The 20,333-nt window shown below is 37.1% G+C and overlaps 1 protein-coding gene and 2 long non-coding RNA genes across 3 annotated transcripts in view; 2 read left to right on the top strand and 1 right to left on the bottom strand.

Annotated features, from left to right (window-relative positions):
- The first annotated feature begins 234 nt into the window (after window positions 1-234).
- Window positions 235-6,729, top strand: LOC309475714. Its single transcript, XR_014197803.1, has 2 exons — window positions 235-2,096; window positions 5,335-6,729. It is a non-coding gene; the product is annotated as an uncharacterized lncRNA (long non-coding RNA).
- Window positions 6,730-8,152: 1,423 nt separating this feature from the next.
- Window positions 8,153-20,333, top strand: part of LOC309475696 — a 55,957-nt gene continuing 43,776 nt past the window's right edge. Inside the window, exons 1-5 of the long non-coding RNA XR_014197782.1 lie at window positions 8,153-8,493; window positions 12,385-13,718; window positions 13,876-14,172; window positions 15,988-16,112; window positions 17,915-18,614. This is a non-coding gene — a long non-coding RNA (uncharacterized lncRNA). The remainder of the gene's footprint in view (window positions 8,494-12,384; window positions 13,719-13,875; window positions 14,173-15,987; window positions 16,113-17,914; window positions 18,615-20,333) is intronic.
- The window catches only part of LOC309475629 (SLAM family member 5-like), a 40,380-nt gene continuing 38,885 nt past the window's right edge, over window positions 18,839-20,333 (bottom strand). The window contains exons 7-8 of the mRNA XM_082138499.1: window positions 19,668-19,814; window positions 18,839-18,990 (exon numbers count right to left, since the gene is read on the bottom strand). Of these exons, the coding sequence (XP_081994625.1) occupies window positions 19,707-19,814 (108 nt within the window). The 3' untranslated portion in view covers window positions 18,839-18,990; window positions 19,668-19,706. The remainder of the gene's footprint in view (window positions 18,991-19,667; window positions 19,815-20,333) is intronic.

The raw sequence follows: 20,333 nt of genomic DNA, 5'->3' as shown, positions 1-20,333 counted from the left end.
TTGGGACTGTTATAGAGCAGATTTTTTGCATGATTATGTTTACTTTGCTCTACTTGTGGTTTGTAGAAGCTCTTCAACTCCTTCCTGTCATTTTCCTCTCAAAAAAATAAATAAAAATAATTAAATAAATACTTTCAGAGTAGCCTACAGCTCTATAACTAACAGCTGAATGTAAACATTTTTCCTGCTCACATCAGTCTCTAATATACCAAATAGGCTACAACAGTTTTTATTATTTGCATATCAAACAAATGGCAAAGCTGCTGCTTAGCTAATAAATAACAGAGTCGGTTGACAGGTGTTTTAATCTGAAATGACAAGGAAATGTTGGCATTATGACAAAGAAATATGGTGTTTAACTAGGGAGACCAAACGTCCAGTTTTCCCAGGACATGTCCTGTTTTCACGTCCTGTCCTGGCCGTCCTGGCTGTTTTTTTATAAAGAGATGAAAATGTCCTGGTTTTCATTATTTTTCATTGCACTTTAATACACGCTTGCCTTTGCACACAAAACATAAACCGGCTTCGGCTTCGCCCAGTCTTGTTATATTTTTTTGTTATATTATATTGTTATAGAGGTGCACCGTACGTCAGGGTACGCCGAAGGGTACGCGCGCTACACACAGCCTACGACGTAGCTACGGTGTAAATTCGACGCAAAAGTATAAATAGGCCTTTACGGTCAAGTGGGAGATAAGATGTAAGTAGCTAACAGCAAAAAAAACAAACCCAAATGTATATTTACAGAGAAAATTCCTGTTTTCTTTCGGTCGGGATCCGTGTAAGCAGAATGCATGAACTGCAAAGCTGGCACGTCAGTGTCAATTAAAGGTGCTAGCGACCTAGAAGCCCACATAAAGAAAGTATAGGCTACAAGAGAACATCAGGAGGATTTAAAAAAAAAAATTTTTTACTGAAATAGTGTAGTAGATTTTTTATTTTAGTAGTAGATTTTTAACCTATGGCCATGAAAATAAATAGTGTCATGTAAAAGGTGTTAAAAGTTTTTTTATATAGTATTCTATTAGTGCGGGCCAAACATTGAATGGAAAGGATGTATTACTTTATGTATTAAAGTACAATAACATAGTTGCAAGGTTGTGAATGCATTTGTCAAGTATTTGTTGATGCATTCACCCCCCAACCACGCCCCCACCCATCAACCACACCTCCGTCCTCTTTTCTGAAAACTAAAATATGGTCACCCTAGTTTAACAGCTTAGCACATCCTGCAGCACAATAAGCCATTAAAATACAATATATCTAAGATGTAAAATCAGTGTACAAAAGTTACATAAGCTTATATATGGATACTTGATTTAATTTCACTTCTATAACCACTAGTTCACATTATCAAGAGATTTTCTGACACTTTGGGTTTTGGTTGGCCACTACTTCCTGTACAGAAAGTTAAGTTGAAAAGAAGTGTGTGTGGTGAATGTTTGTGCATGTGTGTATAATGGCGAGCACTATTCCGAAATTCAAATGACACATTAAAATGACGTTCTTTTGAATACCATCCATAATGTTCCTAGTCTGCCAATTCTTATTTACAAAAGCATTTGCACACATGCATGTTGTGTTGTAGGAAATGTAATACAAATATTCAGAGTTTGTTCATTGTATTCAGTCTAATCTCAGTCGACTCATTGTTCTCACTGAAGATAACATAAGGTCAAGGTCCATCATCCTCAATGCAGCCTTTCATGACTTACATGACTTTCATGTTTATGTAAGAGTTTCTTCCAGTTATATTTTCTCACTTCTAGCTTCTTCCGCTTCTTTCAATTCTCAGCTCAGTTCTTTGCATTTTCCGCAACGCGAGTATGTTTGTTCTGTTCAAGTCTATAGCCAGTCATTTTTACAGTATCTATACATGTTCTGAACTGCTTGTTCTGTGTTAATGTGATGAATTATGTTGTCTTGAAGTAATGCAACACATTTATTTCCTTAAGTTGCAGGCCGTGAGTTTGTCTGCAGCCCTTCACCCACATGCAGTGTTTCTAGCACCTTCTGCTCATATCTCTAATAATAGACAAGACACCCGTACCACATCTGACCAAACACCACAGCACGCCTCATTCTGAGCGGAGCAGGTAATGTGTCACAGTGCATGAAGCTTCTCGCATTCAATCTGTGCGTTAAAAAAATGCTTGTGCAAGTTCAACCATTCAGTCCTCTAGATATTAAAATAATACTTTTAATTTATTTTAATTAATTTATACCATTTTGTTTGCTTATTTTCTGCAACACAAAATCCTGTTTTCAAGGTTCTGCGCTGACTGTCTTATCAGTCTTGTCTCTGTTATATGTTTCTTTGTCTTGTGCCTGAGCACATGGCTTTGTCTTTGTTTGGGTTGGCTTCTCTTTTACCTCCTCCTTGTTTCCATATATATCGCGCCCCATTGTTTAGTCTGTATCTGGTCTTTGTTTCACTAATGTGTTCTGATCCCTTTATATTGAGCTCCTTCCTAAAAACCAGTCTCTGCTAGTTCATTGCATGTGTATGTAGTGGATGAGATTCTTGTTTGTCTACTGATCTTTTAGACTTTGTTTCATGCCAGTTCTAGTTTTTCTAGTTTCATTTTATTCGTTTGAATTCGCTTTAGTCTAGTTCCTGTCTTTTGCTCTGGTTTTATCAAGCCTTATTTTTTGGTTTGTATTTTGATTTGGCCTTTCTCTGTTTGTAGCTTCAGTTATTTATTCTTAGTATTTCTTTTTGTTGATAATTATTATTATTTTCTATTTTTAGTTAAATGAGTTTATTTCTTTTCTGTAGTCGCTGTCCTGAGTCAGTTTTTATTTCTGTTTTGCTTTTTCTTGTTGTTCTCTCTTGTTGTGTTTGTTCCTGTCCTCCATCCTGGCTGCTGCTTTCAAGACCAGGCAGAGAGACTGATACAGCTTCGGTTGCAGCTCAAAGTTTCCAGCCTCTGGTTCCTCAAGCCTGATCTCCAGTCATTATCTGGTGCTTCTCCATCTCCTCGATTCTCCAGGATAGCCTTGCCTGGGTCGGATCTCATCTCTCTTCCCTATCTCCTGATGACTTCCCTGTTCTACTGTTTGGATCATCCTCACTCTTAACCATCCCTATTGTGCCTTGTCTTGTCAAAGTTGTTGGTTCAATCCCTTGGTCATTCTGCATCTTTTTCATAAGACTGCTGTGACAAAACCTGACACATGTCTTTATAATAGTTGTCAATATTAAAGTGGTCAAATCTTGAAAAATCTATTTCCCCTTGAAATACAGCACACTGTATATCACTCAAGACTTTCTCCTAAGCCTAAAAAGTAAATTTATTGAATCGCCTGCAAAAAATGCCAAAATGTTTGACGTCAGAAACCTGAATGCATGTTTTTGTCAGCAACTATTGTTTACAGTAGCGTACGTTTAGTTTTAGTGTTTAAATGTGATTTATTTGCAGAAGAAAGAATCTACCTCAGTCATTACTTTTGGGTGATTCGGTTGCTTCTGATTGATGCTTTCATCTAAATTATTGATGCTTTAATGGTGTTACTGACTAATGGCACATTAAGTATTTTATAGCTTCTTATAAAATAGCACCAAAAAAAATAAGATAAAAAACTTTTTACTTTTACTGTTTTACTACTGTTTTTATCTTGAACGTGAGCCCAGGCCATATGACTTATTCCTAAAGTTCAGATTTAAAATGATAAACTCTTGATTTCGGTGTTTCATATTAGTAGATCTGACTTGTAAACGACTAACTGTAACGAGCCACATCCTGTAAACACTCTCAAAAAGCATGTGACCAGCATGACCTACAAATCCATTACTTCTGCTTTAGAGGTTTATGATAAATGCTTTAGATGTTCAATCCGGGATATTGAATCCAATTCTTCGTTAATCACAAGTATTTTTTTTCTTTTTTTTTGAATACGGATCTTCAGGCAGCCGAGCAGAAACTTAGATCTGATTTTGTTTTGTTCAGCCTCTCTGAAACCAGCAGCTGCAGTTTTACTGGGACAATGGGTCACTGATGACATCTGTGCTATTGTCTTCATAGGGCCGCACAAAGAGATGGTGTGATGTAATTTCCCATTCCCTTTAAAAGGCAGTTGCGCTCGCACCATGATGGATTCGCTATTTACATGGCGCAAATGCATTTGCTATTTAAACAACGTAAAAATGATAACTGCGTCAGGCTGAAATTAGCAAAAAAAAACACTTGCGTAGTGTTTGTTTAATATAAACTCAATGTACAAAGATGCTGGCTGAGAATTTACAATTAAAATTTTAGAGAAAATTACATTACAACAAAAGATTATGACAAATATGCCTACTAAAATACGTGCCCATAATATTTTGATGTTTGGCTACATTTATTTAAAAATTTAAATTGAAAACCATCTCTTCATGAATTTTATTCTTTAGACAGCTGATTGGAAGCTCAGTTTACCATAGAACACTTACTACTTACTTTACAACTAACTTCGAAAACGGCGAATTCTAGAATGTATTTATTGTTTGAAAACAATTAATTAAAAAACACTTACCACATGAGAGCCAAATTCACAGTGAGAATAAAAAAGATTTATGAATCATATCCCATTAATAACTTCTCATCTGAGAGCGTTTAAAGTACTAACACAAATTCAATCTGTGAAAATTTTTAATATTAAAAGTAATAAGCCTACGTTTAAAACAAACAATGATTTTGATAGATAAAGTTGATACTAGTCAAAGGTGCTAAGTTAGTTTATTTTTTGTTTACATTTTTCACAAAAGCAACCCAGACAGCAACATAGTGTCTGCCCAGATCCGGCCCACATCTGGTACACAAGGATTCCACACGTACCAGATGTGGGCCGGATCTGGAACAACACTATGTTGCTGTCTGGGAAACGCTAGTCGATTAAGGTTGCATTATGCCGACCTTAAATTAAAATATAGCGTTTATTATTTGGATAATCCATCATTTTAAAAACGAAAATGCACAATGTTTTTCAATGAAAGGTAGAAATACAGAATCCAAAACACTAGTTCTTGATTTCAGTTTACAGATTTCGGTTACTTCGCCACGGCCCCTCACTGGTCCTCTCGGCTTGAGTGATGAGTTCAGCTGAATAGTTGACGTATTCAGTGTGGATTTATCAGTATTTGAGATGTCTTTACAGTAGCTAAATAAGCATCAGAGAAAAATCAACTCTTGTGTTGCCTGTATAGAGGCATTACTTTGTGGTTTCTGCTCTTATCTAACCTCCACATCTCCTTCCTGTCATTTTTTCTCTCAGCAAGAAGAAAACATATTTTCAGATTTTACAACTGATCTGATCAACTGAATGTTTTTATCATTTGCAGAAAATATATAACAGAGTCCATTGGTGTGTTCTAGTGACAAGGTATGGAGCAGTCTTAAATAGATATATTGATTATATCAGCACAGCATTCAATATTAAGCACATAATCCCACTGGCATCTGATAAACAATCCTAAATCAGAGCACAAAAGTTGCATGTAAGCTGTACATTGAATAGCTAATGTCATTTCATTTCTATCCTCTATCTAGAGATTTTCTGACACTTTGGGTTCTGGTAGGCCACTATTTCCTGTTCAACAAAGAGACAGAAATCTTCTTTTAATGTTGATCATAACAGTAGTTTTGTTGAGGTTAATGTTCAAAGTGCTACTAACACTTGATGTCTTGGATTTATGAATCCATCAAATCATGATATAATAAATAATCTCCATTCATGCATAATGGACAAGAATCAGCACATTGTGGGAACTGTAGCCTAACTGTTTTGTATTCAGTCGCATCTCAGTTGACGCTATGTTCTCACTCCTGGGAACTTGGCACTGAGAACAATGCAGGCTGTGGGTTCAGCTGCAACCCTTCACCCACATGCAGCGTTTCTACGGCACGTTTTGCACACTCGTCTCATATCTGACCAAAGACCACATCTCATTCCAACACATTTTGAACTGAGCAGGTCGTGGGTCACAGTGAAGCATCTCATGTTCGTTTTGTGCATTAATAAAAAAAAAAAAAAGCAAAACAATGTGCATGTCTGCTTGAATGCATAATAGAAATAAGACCAGAAATAAGACACATCAAGCTCATCATCATCATCTTTTTTGTCTCTTGACTAACGAAAATAAAGCAAAAAATTACTTACATTTTATGATAACACATTTTCATATAGGTATAACGTTTTTGTCTTGTGGCACTGCTGAGAACATGCAAACATTTGGTCCTCTGGATATTTATAACAAAATTTTGCATCTTACACATTTTATTCGAAATCTTAAGTTTTTTTTTGTTTTTTGCAACCATGCACTATTTTAAATGTTGTCTATATCTCCCTCTGGTGTCTATATCTCCCTCTGGTGTCTGTCTCGTATAAACTCAGTAGTTTATTATATTGCCTGAGATGCTGTAATGCTCGCTGAGCATTTCAAGCAAATTTAAATTGTTTAAATTGTTTAAATTGTGACATTTTAATTTAAAACCCAAACAAAACATGTAAGTTAACATTTTATAGTTTCAGTTATATATTAAAGGCACGTACCACGATTTTACTCTGTTGCTTATTTGGGTTTTATTTTTGATGAGTGATTTCGTCTCGCAGTGATGACGTCATCACAAACGGATTTTTCCCAAGCGGCAACCTCCCCGTCTCTCTCTTGAAACCAACACGGAAGTGAGTTAAACTGCAATTCGTTGACTGGCCGCTTGAGGCTGGTGTCAAAAGTGAGTCAAATCTGTATCTCCCCCATGTTAAAATGGCAAATTTTACAGCAGAAAAAAACATGTTTACAGCCTGGATCTCTATGTGGCTTTGGTCTATACAGCTAATTTTGCCCTTCATGACAACTGTGAGGGGGGTGAATTTTTTTATAACTCATCCGTTTAGTTGATTAATATTTAAAGTTCTGCATAATTAAGGGTGTGTCCACTAGAGTGACAGGTGGATTGCCGCGGATGTCAGATAGCCAGGCTCCTCAGCTCCACTCACGCCCGGCCTCTTTGTCCATTTTCTGTTATCCTGGAGTGACGCAAGGCCAAGATGGCGACGGCCGGCTCCGCCCACTTTAGGCTTCAAAAATGCTCTTCAGAAACCTACGGGTGACGTCACGGACACTACGTCCATATTTTTTTACAGTATATGGTCGCGACAAGGCAAGCAAACCAAGCAATTGCTTGGGGCCCCAAGACAACGACTGGTTAAAGGGTAACTAAACCCCTGGTCAGAGCCTGACTCCACCCACTGGCAATATTTGAAAAATGCTGGAAAAGTAGGCAGAGCCCAGCGGAGAGGGGGCGTGCATCTGTGACATATCTCTCTGCAGGCAAGGGCGTGGTTAGCTGGTACCCTCTGACGTCAGAGGGTACCACAACTTCCAATAGGAAAATTCAACTGCAGTAGCCACTGTTCAACCTGAAGAGGGCAGCACTCAGACGTTTTTACACCATATTTTGTAAAATTAAAACACTTTAAACACAAATGTAAAAAAAAACTACTTGAATCAATGAACAGCACTAATAAAGCCCTATTCTTACAGATCATTAACTAAAAAAAGTTGGTTTAGGGTTTAGTTACCCTTTATTGACAGGGTCAATTTTCACAAAATCAGAACCCCGAAGGCATTTTGTGATTATTTATATTGTACAACATTTCTAGGGGTATGAAGGGGTGCTGAATCCAAATCTGCTGTATATGAAGCTAAAAAATGTCCCAAAATGCCTCAAAATTTAGAAATTCAAAATGGCCGCCACCACCAGGCTTAAATCTATTTTTCAGTATATCTTTTTGACTAAACAAGGTTCAAACATTAAATAGATGTGCTTTTGTAAGTTTTCCTACATGGGCAATTCAATGCCATATTCAGATTTGAGATGTAATATGAAGACATTTACATTTAGTCATTTAGCAGACGGCTTTGTCCAAAGCGACTTACAAATTAGGACTGAATTCAGCGAGTCATCATAAAGAGGCAAAAGCAACAACAACGCAGGAAGTGCTCAAAATACGAAGTTCAGGTATTATTCAGAGTAGCATAAGCCTGATAAGTGATGTTTCAAAGGGAAAGGAATTTTTTATTTTATTTTTTTTTTTTTATATAAGGTAAAGTGCTCACGGAAGAGATTGGTTTTCAGCTGTCTTTTGAAGAAACTGCTTAGATATTGCAAAAAATTGTTGTTTGTAACTATGAACTATTATTAACTAATTAATAATTAAGTTATTATTATTAATATTATCAGGCTACTTTTACTTAGTTTGTATTTTGTTTTGAGGTCAAATGTGTCAAATGTACTGTAATGCACTCCCCCACCTTTGCCCTCCCCAATATCACCCCACCCCTCCCCCAAGCTTAGCCTTTCTCACACTTCTCAGAACGGCTGATCGGAAACATAAGACAGCTAACAGGTAAAGTCATGTCCAGTGTATATTTTCATAATGTGACATGTTTTCATAAACATCCCAAGGGGATCAATAACGTTTCTATCTATATATCTATCTATCTATGTAGTTTAAATAATTGCAGTATATATTTTAGCATTTTTGATCACTAAAAGAAGCCTATTAGTGCGATTAGCTAGATCAGCCTCTCTCAAAGTGGGTGCCGCGGCACACTGGGGTGCCCCCTGACTGTGTCAGGGGTGCCGCCAAAAAATTACGTAGAAAAAAAAAAAAAAAAAATTCGGACATTTCATATATAAATATATTTGAATTTACATAAATACATTCTTCTTCTTTTTAACCCTTTCGCACGTACGCTCACACCGGTGTGATCAGTCTAGGCTGGTCCCTGGAGCACCGGTGTGATTAGAACGGTCAGTGCATGACGTGATCAACTGCTGAATTCAAATGTGCTTTCGCGCGTTGGCTGGCGCTGAGCCAGAGACAGGCGCGCTCAGCTGTCATATATCACAACTTTTCAGTGTTTTCATCCACATAATGTTTGTTTTAGGTTTCAGACATAAGTAGTACTAAAAAAAAACAATACATTTAGAGTTTGTAAAATACACACTGATGTCAAAGGAAGAGGCAATAATAATCCTTTCCATTATAATTAGTTGTATTCATATCAGATACACATTGTGTAAGTAACTTTAAAGTTTACTCTATTCTTCTCCCAGTTCACCTGCCACTTACTTTTATGTATTTCGGGAGAAGTGGATGAATTCACTTGTTGTAAATCCAACAGATCCGATTCTCTGAACTGCGTCTGCGGCACAAACTAACATGGCGGCGCCCATCGCGCATACAGCTCAACTAACGCGATCGTTATAATTGTGTTCAAAAAACAAAACACTTCCACTTGCATATATTTGACAATCGGAATATCAGCTATTTCATGCCATATCTAACAAATTTGTGAATATTTTGAATAAAAATGGAAAAATGACATAAAAGCAGATCATCATTCATTCAGCTCTGTTGTTGCTGCGGTGTGTCACGTGACAAGCAATGACGCGTCACCATGGAAACCATAAAGTGACACATTCTAAATAACGGTCACCTTGAAAAACTCACGCTGGGGGGTCAGCCAGAATATTTTTAATTTACGTGTGAAAGGGTTAAACATATGATCGGATTAATAAAATTGTAAATTCATTTTAGATAAATATATATATAAAATTTGCATTTACATTTGGGTTATGCAGTGTTTTTAAATTATATTTTACACTGGGGTGCCTTGAGATTTTATGCACTTTTGAAAGGTGCCCTGACTGAAAAAAGTTTGAGAAAGGCTGAGCTAGATGACATCAAAGTCAGTAAACTTAACACACTTGCTTTTACACTGACTGATTGGAGGAAAAACTTTACATTTATTTCATTTAAAGGTGCTCTAAGTGATGTTTGGGTGACGTCACTTCTTGTTGACGATTAAAGTATAGGCCTTATTTGCAAACACCGGAAGTAGCTAACCGCGGCCATATTGTTGACATGACATCTGTCCTGCCCCTAGCACGCAGATTTGAGTTGAGGGGAGCAGTAGCCTAATGGCTTCATCTCTTCGGTATCAAGAGAAGATAAGCTTGATTGGTGTGGACCCATATCAAATAGACCCAATAGTCTTAAGTAAAGAAAGATCCGTCCTTATTGCCAGCCGTAACTTATGCTGCCAACTCTCACGCATTCACCGTGAGACACACGCAATTGACACTTTTCACACGCTCTCACGCCCCACATACATTTTCTCACGCACAGAAAAATTGCGAAGCAAAGAGGACACGGAGACCGACAGACTAGACAGGGCAGGTTACTTATGATAATAAAAAAATCTCAGCTCTCAGATTCTGTCACTTTTATTATGAAATTCAAACAATAAACACAGTTTTGGCGCTTGTAAATGTGACACGACAGATCCCTAGCGGCACGTGAACCGATCATCTCTAGCTAGTAAATAAACACGAATGAACAATGTTGAAAGATACAGTACAACTTACCAAAATGTATATTCCTCATACATAATATCGACCAATCAATCAAACAAAGGGGTCAATAAAACAGTTGGAGAACAATTATGTCACATAACATTTACCTCAGGAAAGCCATTTGATGACCATAATATAGGCTATAGCACGTTATTTGGCTAGAAAAAAAGAGCTATAGAGAGTATTTAGCTAAGTATGTGTACTATATTACATATTTATTATATTTGTACTTATATAATTAAATAAAGTTGTTATTATTATAAAAAAAAAAGCATTATATCTCTCTCTGTATGTTTACAGCATTAGGTGAGTTGTTTTTTTCTTGAGAAAAATGAACGCCTATCTTGTGTAGCCTACCTAATATTTATCCAAATGAGTCAATATTAAATCAAATCACAATAATTGAATTGAATTGAAATAATAAAAAAAGCGTAACGTTAGCTTACCAGAAATTGTACCATGTAAACATTGTAACATGTTGTCACTAAACCTAAAAAAATTCAGTTTAGTTACTAAAATGTTTTGACAATCACAATACACTTATTGTCATGCAATATTTTTTTTTTACATCCCCCCAATCCCCCCTAACATGTGGTAAAATGATGGGAACAGACTTTGCTGTGGGGAGTTAGCTGAAAGTTTAGCCTATATTTATCCTAGTTAGCCACAAGTCTCTCCTGCGCTGGCTCAACTCCTCTGTTTCCTTCCCTTCACGTTTTCTGACAGTCGGTATCGCATAAAAACTAACTCCGGGGTTCTTATTGCTGTTGTTAGAACAGCCGTGTATTACATAACACACCATCGCGCTGTTTAAAAAAAAAAATACAGCGATAATGCCATGGATAATACCGACGCTGCCTCGCTTGTCAATTGACAGATTGACAGTTGCCGTGGTTTCTATGTCAACAACATGGCCGCCGCGAACATTGATGACGTAGATCGAATAAGAACTATTGTCAAACAAAACGGAGACTAGCTAGACCCTCCCTCCTCCTCATCCGCACACTAACTCCCCAAACCCCACCCCAAATCCTTCTTGTCGGTAATTGGCTGGAACAGTTTGTTATTTTTCATGGTGCGGGTGAGCCCAGTTTGTTTTTGTTGCCGTTTGTGGAGAAATTTCATTTCTTGTATGAGATGTAGTTTTTCTTTCTGATCTTGTTGGTAAAAGATACACTGCTTCCAATCTATTGGAGGTATTTTGCTCCGTAGAGTAAAATTTTGCAGAGTTGGGGTGGATGCAGATGAACTTCGTTTGGTATCTATTGGTAACTTGGGCCACGGAGGTATTGTAGGTGGGCCGTGGGAGGCCTTTCAATAGAAAAAAATAATAAATCATGAAGGATTACTAAAAGGGATTGAATGGTTCAAGTAGAACAATACCCAACGAGATTTACATTTAAATAAATTAAAGGTGCTCTAAGCGATGTCACGCGTTTTTTAGGCCAAAACATTTTTTGTCACATACAGCAAACATCTCCTCACTATCCGTAGCTACCTGTCCCCTGAACACACTGTAAAAAAACGTGGTCTCTGCAGACACCCCAGGCTCCACAAACAGCAACAAAAACAAACTGGGCTAACCCGCACCACGAAACATAACAAACTGTTCCAGCCAATAACCGACAAGAAGGATTTGGGGTGGGGTTTGGGGAGTTAGTGTGCGGATGAGGAGGAGGGAGGGTCTAGCTAGCCTCTGTTTTGTTTGACAATACTTTAAGCGTCAACAAGAAGTCGTGAGCTTAGAATTATAAGGTTCTATCTCCGTTTAGGGTAGTTCCGAGATATTGAGCATCAAAGTTTTTAAATCCCAGCTGGCAATGGAGAGATGGAACCTTTTTATTTGATTAATAACTACTAACAAAATATTTTTTTACAAAAATAACACCATACAGGCATTAATAAACACCTAATGGATCAGATTATGTCAAAAACTCAATTTCGACCAAAAGTGGAGATAGAACCTTATAATTCTAAGCTCACGAAGTGACGTCACCCAAACATCACTTAAAGCACCTTTAAATGAAATAAATGTAAAGTTGTTCCTCCAATCAGTCAGTGTAAAAGCAAGTGTGTTAAGTTTACTGACTTTGATGTCATCTAGCTAATCGCATAATAGGCTTCTTTTAGTGATCAAAAATGCTAAAATATATACTGCAATTATTTAAACTACATAGATAGATAGATATATAGATAGAAACGTTATTGATCCCCTTGGGATGTTTATGAAAACATGTCACATTATGAAAATATACACTGGACATGACTTTACCTGTTAGCTGTCTTATGTTTCCGATCAGCCGTTCTGAGAAGTGTGAGAAAGGCTAAGCTTGGGGGAGGGGTGGGGTGATATTGGGGAGGGCAAAGGTGGGGGAGTGCATTACAGTACATTTGACACATTTGACCTCAAAACAAAATACAAACTAAGTAAAAGTAGCCTGATAATATTAATAATAATAACTTAATTATTAATTAGTTAATAATAGTTCATAGTTAAAAACAACTATTTTTTGCAATATCTAAGCAGTTTCTTCACATTACATCTCAAATCTGAATATGGCATTGAATTGCCCATGTAGGAAAACTTACAAAAGCACATTTATTTCATGTTTGAACCTTGTTTAGTCAAAAAGATATACTGAAAAATAGATTTAAGCCTGGTGGTGGCGGCCATTTTGAATTTCTCAATTTTGAGGCATTTTGGGACATTTTTGAGCTTCATTTACAGCAGATTTGGATTCAGCACCCCTTCATACCCCTAGAAATGTTGTACAATATAAATAATCACAAAATGCCTCCAGCACTTTAAATAAGCACATTTTCAGAAATTCTGCCTAGTCTATTAAGAATAAAATGCAACGACAAACTGTGTGAGCGCCCCTTTGATAGTCAATGCAGTAAAGTGCAATGACACTGTTATCGGGATCCCCCTCAAGGGGGCCCCTCTCAGTAGCTGACAGCAGCCAGCCAACCACATGTTCTCTGCTGCCGGCAAAATGCAAAACCTCCTCGGCAGTCATCATGAAGCAGAATAATGCTTAAGGAAGCCAGAAAAGAAAGAAGAGAAAGGTAAAACAAGATAGTGGTAAGTAAGTGATAAATTACACTGGATAAAATAGCTCTACTTGTCTTGTACAAATGATGTAATTTTGCAGCAGGTAGGCTAGCAAAAATATGTTTATGTTTATGTTCCTCCATGTCCATTTTGCTTGGGGCCCCCAAATTCCTTCAAACGGCCCTGCTCTGGACTTTATAAACTGAGCATCTTCAGCAGAAATATCACACACAAAAGTTTCAGTGTTACTGTCTATGGTGAGTAAAATTAAGTGTTGATCAAGAAATGAAGATAGTGGGCTGGTGTAGGGTGATTGAGGGTTGGAGATATACAGATGTTTATGTTTTGTGATTGCTGGGATGATTATTAAATGAACATGCTGCTCCTGACCTGAAATATTTCCATGTTTTCCAGCTCCTCTACAGACTCCTGTCATCACCAGTAACTCTTCAAACTGTCCATCATCTGAACGTTCATCAGTTTCCAGATGTTCACTGGTGTGTTCATTGTTGAATGTGAGTGATGTGACTCTCTCCTGGTACAAAGGAATCAGTGTATTGTCCAGCATCAGTGTGTCTGATCTCAGCATCAGTCTCTCTCTACCTCTGGAGGTGGAATATCAGGATAACAACGCTTACAGCTGTGTGATCTACAATCCCATCAGCAACCAGACCACACATCTGGACAACAACAAACTCTGTCACACTGCAGGTACTGCATCGCTGATATTATTGATTATTTAAAAAATTATTTTAGATTTTGTTTAAAACAGATTTTCAACAGAGACGTATTCATTGAGATGCAAACATTGCAGGACTCATTCATAATTATTACTATTTTCTGTTTGTTCATTACAGAACTCAGAACTTTTTTCCCAATGCAACCAGATAGTATAAACACTTGATTACTACAGCAAGTTGCTGAGGACAGCATGTGCAAAATACTAGAAGCTGAAGTAAAAAGCATATATGTGACCCTGGATCACAAAACCAGTCTTATGTTGCACGGGTATATTTGTGGCAATAGTCAACAAAACATTGTATGGGTCAAAATTATAGATTTTTCTTTTATGCCAAAAATCATTAGGATATTAAGTAAAGATCATGTTCCATGAAGATATTTCGTAAATTTCCCACCTTAAATATATAAAACATTTATTTTTGTGAATGGATGCAGCACTATCGCCAATAGAAATGGACAACTTTAAAGGCGATTTTCTCAATATTTAGATTTTTCTGTTCCCTCAGATTGCAGATTTTCAAATATTTGTATCTCGGCCAAATATTGTCCTATCCTAACAAACCATACATCAATGGAAAGATTATGTATTCAGCTTTCAGATGATACATACATCTCAATTAAAAAAATATCCATAAGACTGGTTTTTGGACTGGTGAAAAATATTTTGCATGTGTTGTTTCTACATATATTGGAACACTTTTAGCACCCAGCCATATCAAAATTCAAGAATTGTGTTTTTTGATGCACCCTAATATATATATATATATATATATATATATATATATATATATATATATATATATATATATATATATATATATGATAACATTGCACTAGCAGCCACCATATAGGCCTAGTACTGATAGCAATATTTCTGAAATGACAGCATATTACTGATGCCTGATAGCTTAGCACAGTAAGTGACAATGACACCAGGTATAAGCCTAAAGGGGGTCGCACACCGGACGCGCAGCTCAGCGCCGCGCAGCGAGAGGCGGTATTAACATTAAGTGACATGGCATCTGTCGCACAGAAGCCAATGGCACATGTCACTATGCGTATTGGCACATCCGGTGGCACATCCGGTCTTCATTGCTGCTTAGCTAATAAATCACACAGTCAGTTTGGTTGACAGGTGTTTTAATCTGAAATGACATAGTTGATGTCATTTCACTTCTATAGCCACTAGTTCACATTATCAAGAGATTTTCTGACACTTTGGGTTTTGGTTGGCCACTACTTCCTGTACAGAAATCTAGTTAAGTTGAAAAGAAGTGTGTGTGGTGAATGTTTGTGCATGTGTGTATAATGGAGAGCACTATTCCGAAATTCAAATGACACATTAAAATGACGTTCTTTTGAATACCATCCATAATGTTCCTAGTCTGCCGATTCTTATTTACAAAAATCTGCACACATGCATGTTGTGTTGTAGGAAATGTAGTACAAATATTCTCACTAAAGGTAACATAAGGTCAAGTTCAGCCATCATCCTCAATGCAGCCTTTCATGACTTACATGACTTTCATGTTTATGTAAGAGTTTCCTCCAGTTATATTTTCTCACTTCTAGCTTCCGCTTCTTTCAATTCTCAGCTCAGTTCTTTGCATTTTCCGTAACGTGAGTGTGTTTGTTCTGTTCAAGTCTTTAGCCAGTCATTTTTACAGTATCTATACATAGTTTTTGGTAAAAGGTCATCTGAACAGCTTGTTCTCTTTTAATATAGGCTATACATATGATGAGTTATGCTGTCTTGAAGTAATGCAACACATTTATTTCTTTAAGTTGCAGGCCGTGAGTTCGTCACCCACATGCAGTGTTTCCAGCACCTTCTGTACATTTCTCCAGTAGTAGACACCCATACCACATCTGACCAAACACCACAGCACGCCTCATTCTGAGCAGAGCAGGTAATGTGTCACAGTGCATGAAGCTTCTCACATTCCATCTGTGTGCGTTATACTTGTGCAAGATTGCAAAATAGAAATAAGTACGAAAATAATAAGCATTTTGTTGTAATATTTCACTATAAAAGACTAACACTGAGAACCATGCAACCATATTTTTTAATAGTTGTGAATTTTAAAGTGGTCAAATCATGAAAAATCTATTTTCCCCTTGAAATACAGCACACTGTATATCACTCAAAACTTTCTCCTAAGCCTAAAAAGTCAATTTATTGAATATAACATGGAAAAAATGGCTCAATTTGCAATTTGTGCAACCTGAATACATTAATACATGAAATGAGCATGTGTCATCAACTATTTTTTACAGTAACACACATTCATTTGAGTCTAAATGTGATTGATTTGTAGATTTTTATTATTTATTCTAAAACAAATGTTTAGCAAAGTTAGATGTTATGGGAAGAAGGAGGCGAGAACCGGCAAACATTCAAAGACTTTAATAACAAAATAAAACAAATACAAAACAAAAGTAAAGTAAAGTAAATACAGCAGCCCCTCACAGACGACTGCTGTCACATATAACAAAACAAAACATCAAATAAAGTAGTCCAGGCCTGGTCCTCTCTCATCCTTCACAATAGTCGCTCCTCCTTTTATGCTTCCGCTCCTCCGTGAGAGATACGAGATGGGTGCGTCACGCAGGTGTCGCTCATTATCAATCATGCCACCGGCCTCGCACTGTTCTCCCACGGTCCTCGGTCTCGTCCTGCTCGCCACAAAACGAAATAATCATTATTTCGGGGTGTTTTGGTTGCTTCTGTGACTCACTGATGCTCTTTATCTAAACTATGCTTTAATGATGTTACTGATTTATACTGGTGAGCACATGAAGAACTTTATTGCTTCTTGTAAATAAAAAGCTTTTTACATTGATGTTTTTATCTTGAGAGTGAGTCTGGAATGTGTGCCAAGGGCATATGACTTATTCCTAAAGTTTAGATAAAAAATGCTAAACTCTTGATTTCTGTGTTTTATATTGGTAGATCTGACTTGTAACCAGTGTTGGGGGTGACTCATTACAAGTAACTTGAGAATACTTTTTCAAGTAACTAGTAAAGTAACAAATTTTTTTTCAATTTACAACAAAATATCTAAGTTACTTTTTCAAATAAGTAACGCTAGTTACTTTTTTACATTTATTGACTGACAGCTCTCCTGTCCCCATGTTGAGAGAAATAAAGGAGGTGTTGTGTGTGAGCGCTGTGTAAACATGATGGTTATTATAGTTCTAGACTAAATGTGAACATGCATTTACTCATCTCATTTGCACGAAAATTTCAGTATTCCTCAAAATGAATAAAAACAGTAAAATGCAATCTCTGAATTTTACGCAAAACTTTAACTATATTAAATTACACAAATATACTTTATGCATTTAATCTCACTTATTAAGGACCTTAACATTTGCCTAAAAATATAACTTTTTTTTTGTTATTAAAAAACAAGCAAGCCCAGTCCAGGTGAGACAAAGTAACGTAAAAGTAATGTAACGCATTACTTTTCATAAAAAGTAACTAAGTAATGCAATTAATAACTTTTTTTTGGGAGTAATGCAATATTGTAATGCATTACTTTTCAAAGTTACTTTCCCCAACACTGCTTGTAACAGACTAACTGTAACAAGCCACATTCTCTAAACACTCTCGAGAAGCATGTGACCAGTAAATGACAGCATGACCATTATTTCTGCTGCTTCAGATGTATAAGCCTTCATTAATCACAATTTTTTTTTAAAAATTTAGAACAAATGTCAGCTCGTCGATCTTCAGGCAGCCGAGCGGAAACTGAGATCTGATGTTTTGTTCAGCGTCTCAGCAACAAGCAGCTGCAGTTTTACTGGTGCAATGGGTCACTGATGACATCTGTGCTAGATTGTCTTCATAGGGCCGCACAAAGAGATGGTGTGATGTGGGGAGTGTTATTTGCCTACGAAAAACATCTGCACTATATAAAGTGAAACCATACTAAAGCATGTGATGGATTGTTTAATTAATCAACTTTAATTAATCAACTAACATTTGTTTTTCTTGCAGGAACAACATTCATATGCTTTTAAATGTTTCCAAACTCTTTGGGGAAGACTTATGACTTTGGGTAAATATTTCCCCCTCCAAAAGTCCCTGTTCGCGAGGTAGTACTTTTTCAAAGTTCAGGAACTTTCAGGGGTTAGACTTGGGCACTGAACATGCTGATTGGTTGAGTTCATGCCACATTTTGATTGGTTGACTCCACACAGAATTTTATTCAACCACCATCTGTTGCGGTGCGTGAAGTAACAGTCGTCTGCTATTCGAATCAACAATGGAGTTGTGGAAACAATGGAAAATACGACTGATGGACCGACAACGAGGTTCAGACTTAAATTCAGAGGATGAAATCCAGTGGGAACTGTAAAGTCGCGTGCAGTCCTACATCAAGAACAATATAACTTTTTTTGTGAAGGCAGGACCATTAGGGGGTGATTACACAGAACTTGTGTCCTTATGTGGGTTTTTACTTTTCTATGTAAATTTTCACTAATGAATGTCTTTGATAATTGCAGGAATTTGCAGAGGCCCATTATGGAAATAATTGGTTTTAAATCTGTCTGTAACCTCTCGCGATGTTTGTTTAATTTAAAATAAATGTATTACAAAGATGCTGGCTGAGAATTTCAAACACAGAGATTTTAAACAAAGGGAATTAAATGCGTTTTATTAGATGTCAAAATAAAGAAAACAGGAGATTGGTGCAAATCGTTCCAGGTAACTAATAAAAATATACAAAAAATTATGAAATAATCATTTAAAACAAAAATTGGCAATATTAAATATAATATTGTTATGGTAAGAATGATGGAAGACCAGGGCGGAATGCAGTTAACAGTCTTTAATGAAGAAAGGAAATAGTCCTCAATAATTGAACACAAATCACAGGCTTAAGTCAGAGCCAGAACAGAAACTGCCAGACGACTGGTACATAAGAAAAACAGCATCAACCTCCACGGGGACAGAGGCAGGAACCCAGAGAAGCACTCAGCCAGTCAGGAGATGTGAGACAGCAGATAGGGCGAGCAGCAGTGAGCAGGCACAGAACAGGTACTCTGCAAACAGGCACAGCTGGATAATTCACAGTCTGATGGCAGTATTACTCACAGTAGAATTAAAGGTTTCTCTATCCACAAACAAGACAGGACAGGACTGGACTGGACAGGACTGGACAAGATTTGAGAGCTGACGTTTCTCACGAGAGGTCATAGAATAATCCGACAACAGGACAGGGTTAGGAAGAGAGAATAAGAAGCAGAAACAATCAAGAGGTAAAAGGGAACAGGTGAGAAGTAACGAGCGGAGGAGTGGACGTGTGTGCGTGATTGTGTGTGTGAGTGGGAAACAGCTGAAAGAGATAATGAGCGGAGAAATGGATGTGTGTGTGTAATAGTGTGTGCGAGTGAGAGTGTGACCACAAGAGGGAGACAAAGAAAAGAGGAAGAGAGACCAGGATCATGACAAATATCAAATCTATAATACAAAAGACAATATAATTCAGTGACTCCTACGAGAACTCTGGATCTAAGTGATATTCTCTTGACATCTGCTTTTTGAGTTTCACCATGTGTTGATAGTTCACAGCTGTATTTGTGCCCACATCCAGCAATGGTTTCTAGAGATGGAGAGAAACATTAATTTCACAAGTAATCTGATCTATAACTAAAACACTGTTGAATTGGCTGTAACTGAGAACTGTTTATATTAAACAAAATATCCTTGAGCCTAATGACGAGTGGTTTTGTTAGCGGTTCTTCGTTCATGCAAATGTCGGAACACCGTACTAAAATGGCAACAATTTTGCAGCAACAATTATTCAACGGTGCACCATTCCTGAATCTAAAGCAGGAACAGTGTAGTCCCACTCCCAAGCGAATGATTCTTATGAGCCGGTTCTTTTCGGTGAATCAGGGCAACCATCTGATTACCTAAAGAATGACTCGTATGAGACCGTTCTTCTCAGTGGACCAAAATCATCAAGCATGACCTCTAATGTTCTCTAATGTTTTTTTTTAATGTTGCTTAATGGTTAAGAAGACCAATTATTCAATATGTTTTGCCTCTCCAAAATTGAAACATTTAAATGTCTGTGTAAATACTCCTTTTGTAATAGACTGAGATTAAGACAAACAAC

This window comes from Leuciscus leuciscus (assembly GCF_965113295.1).
Source record: "Leuciscus leuciscus genome assembly, chromosome: 15".
Classification (NCBI taxonomy): domain Eukaryota; kingdom Metazoa; phylum Chordata; class Actinopteri; order Cypriniformes; family Leuciscidae; genus Leuciscus; species Leuciscus leuciscus.
The sequence above is the reverse complement of the archived record's forward strand: the minus strand, read 5'-3'. Positions and strand labels throughout refer to the sequence as shown.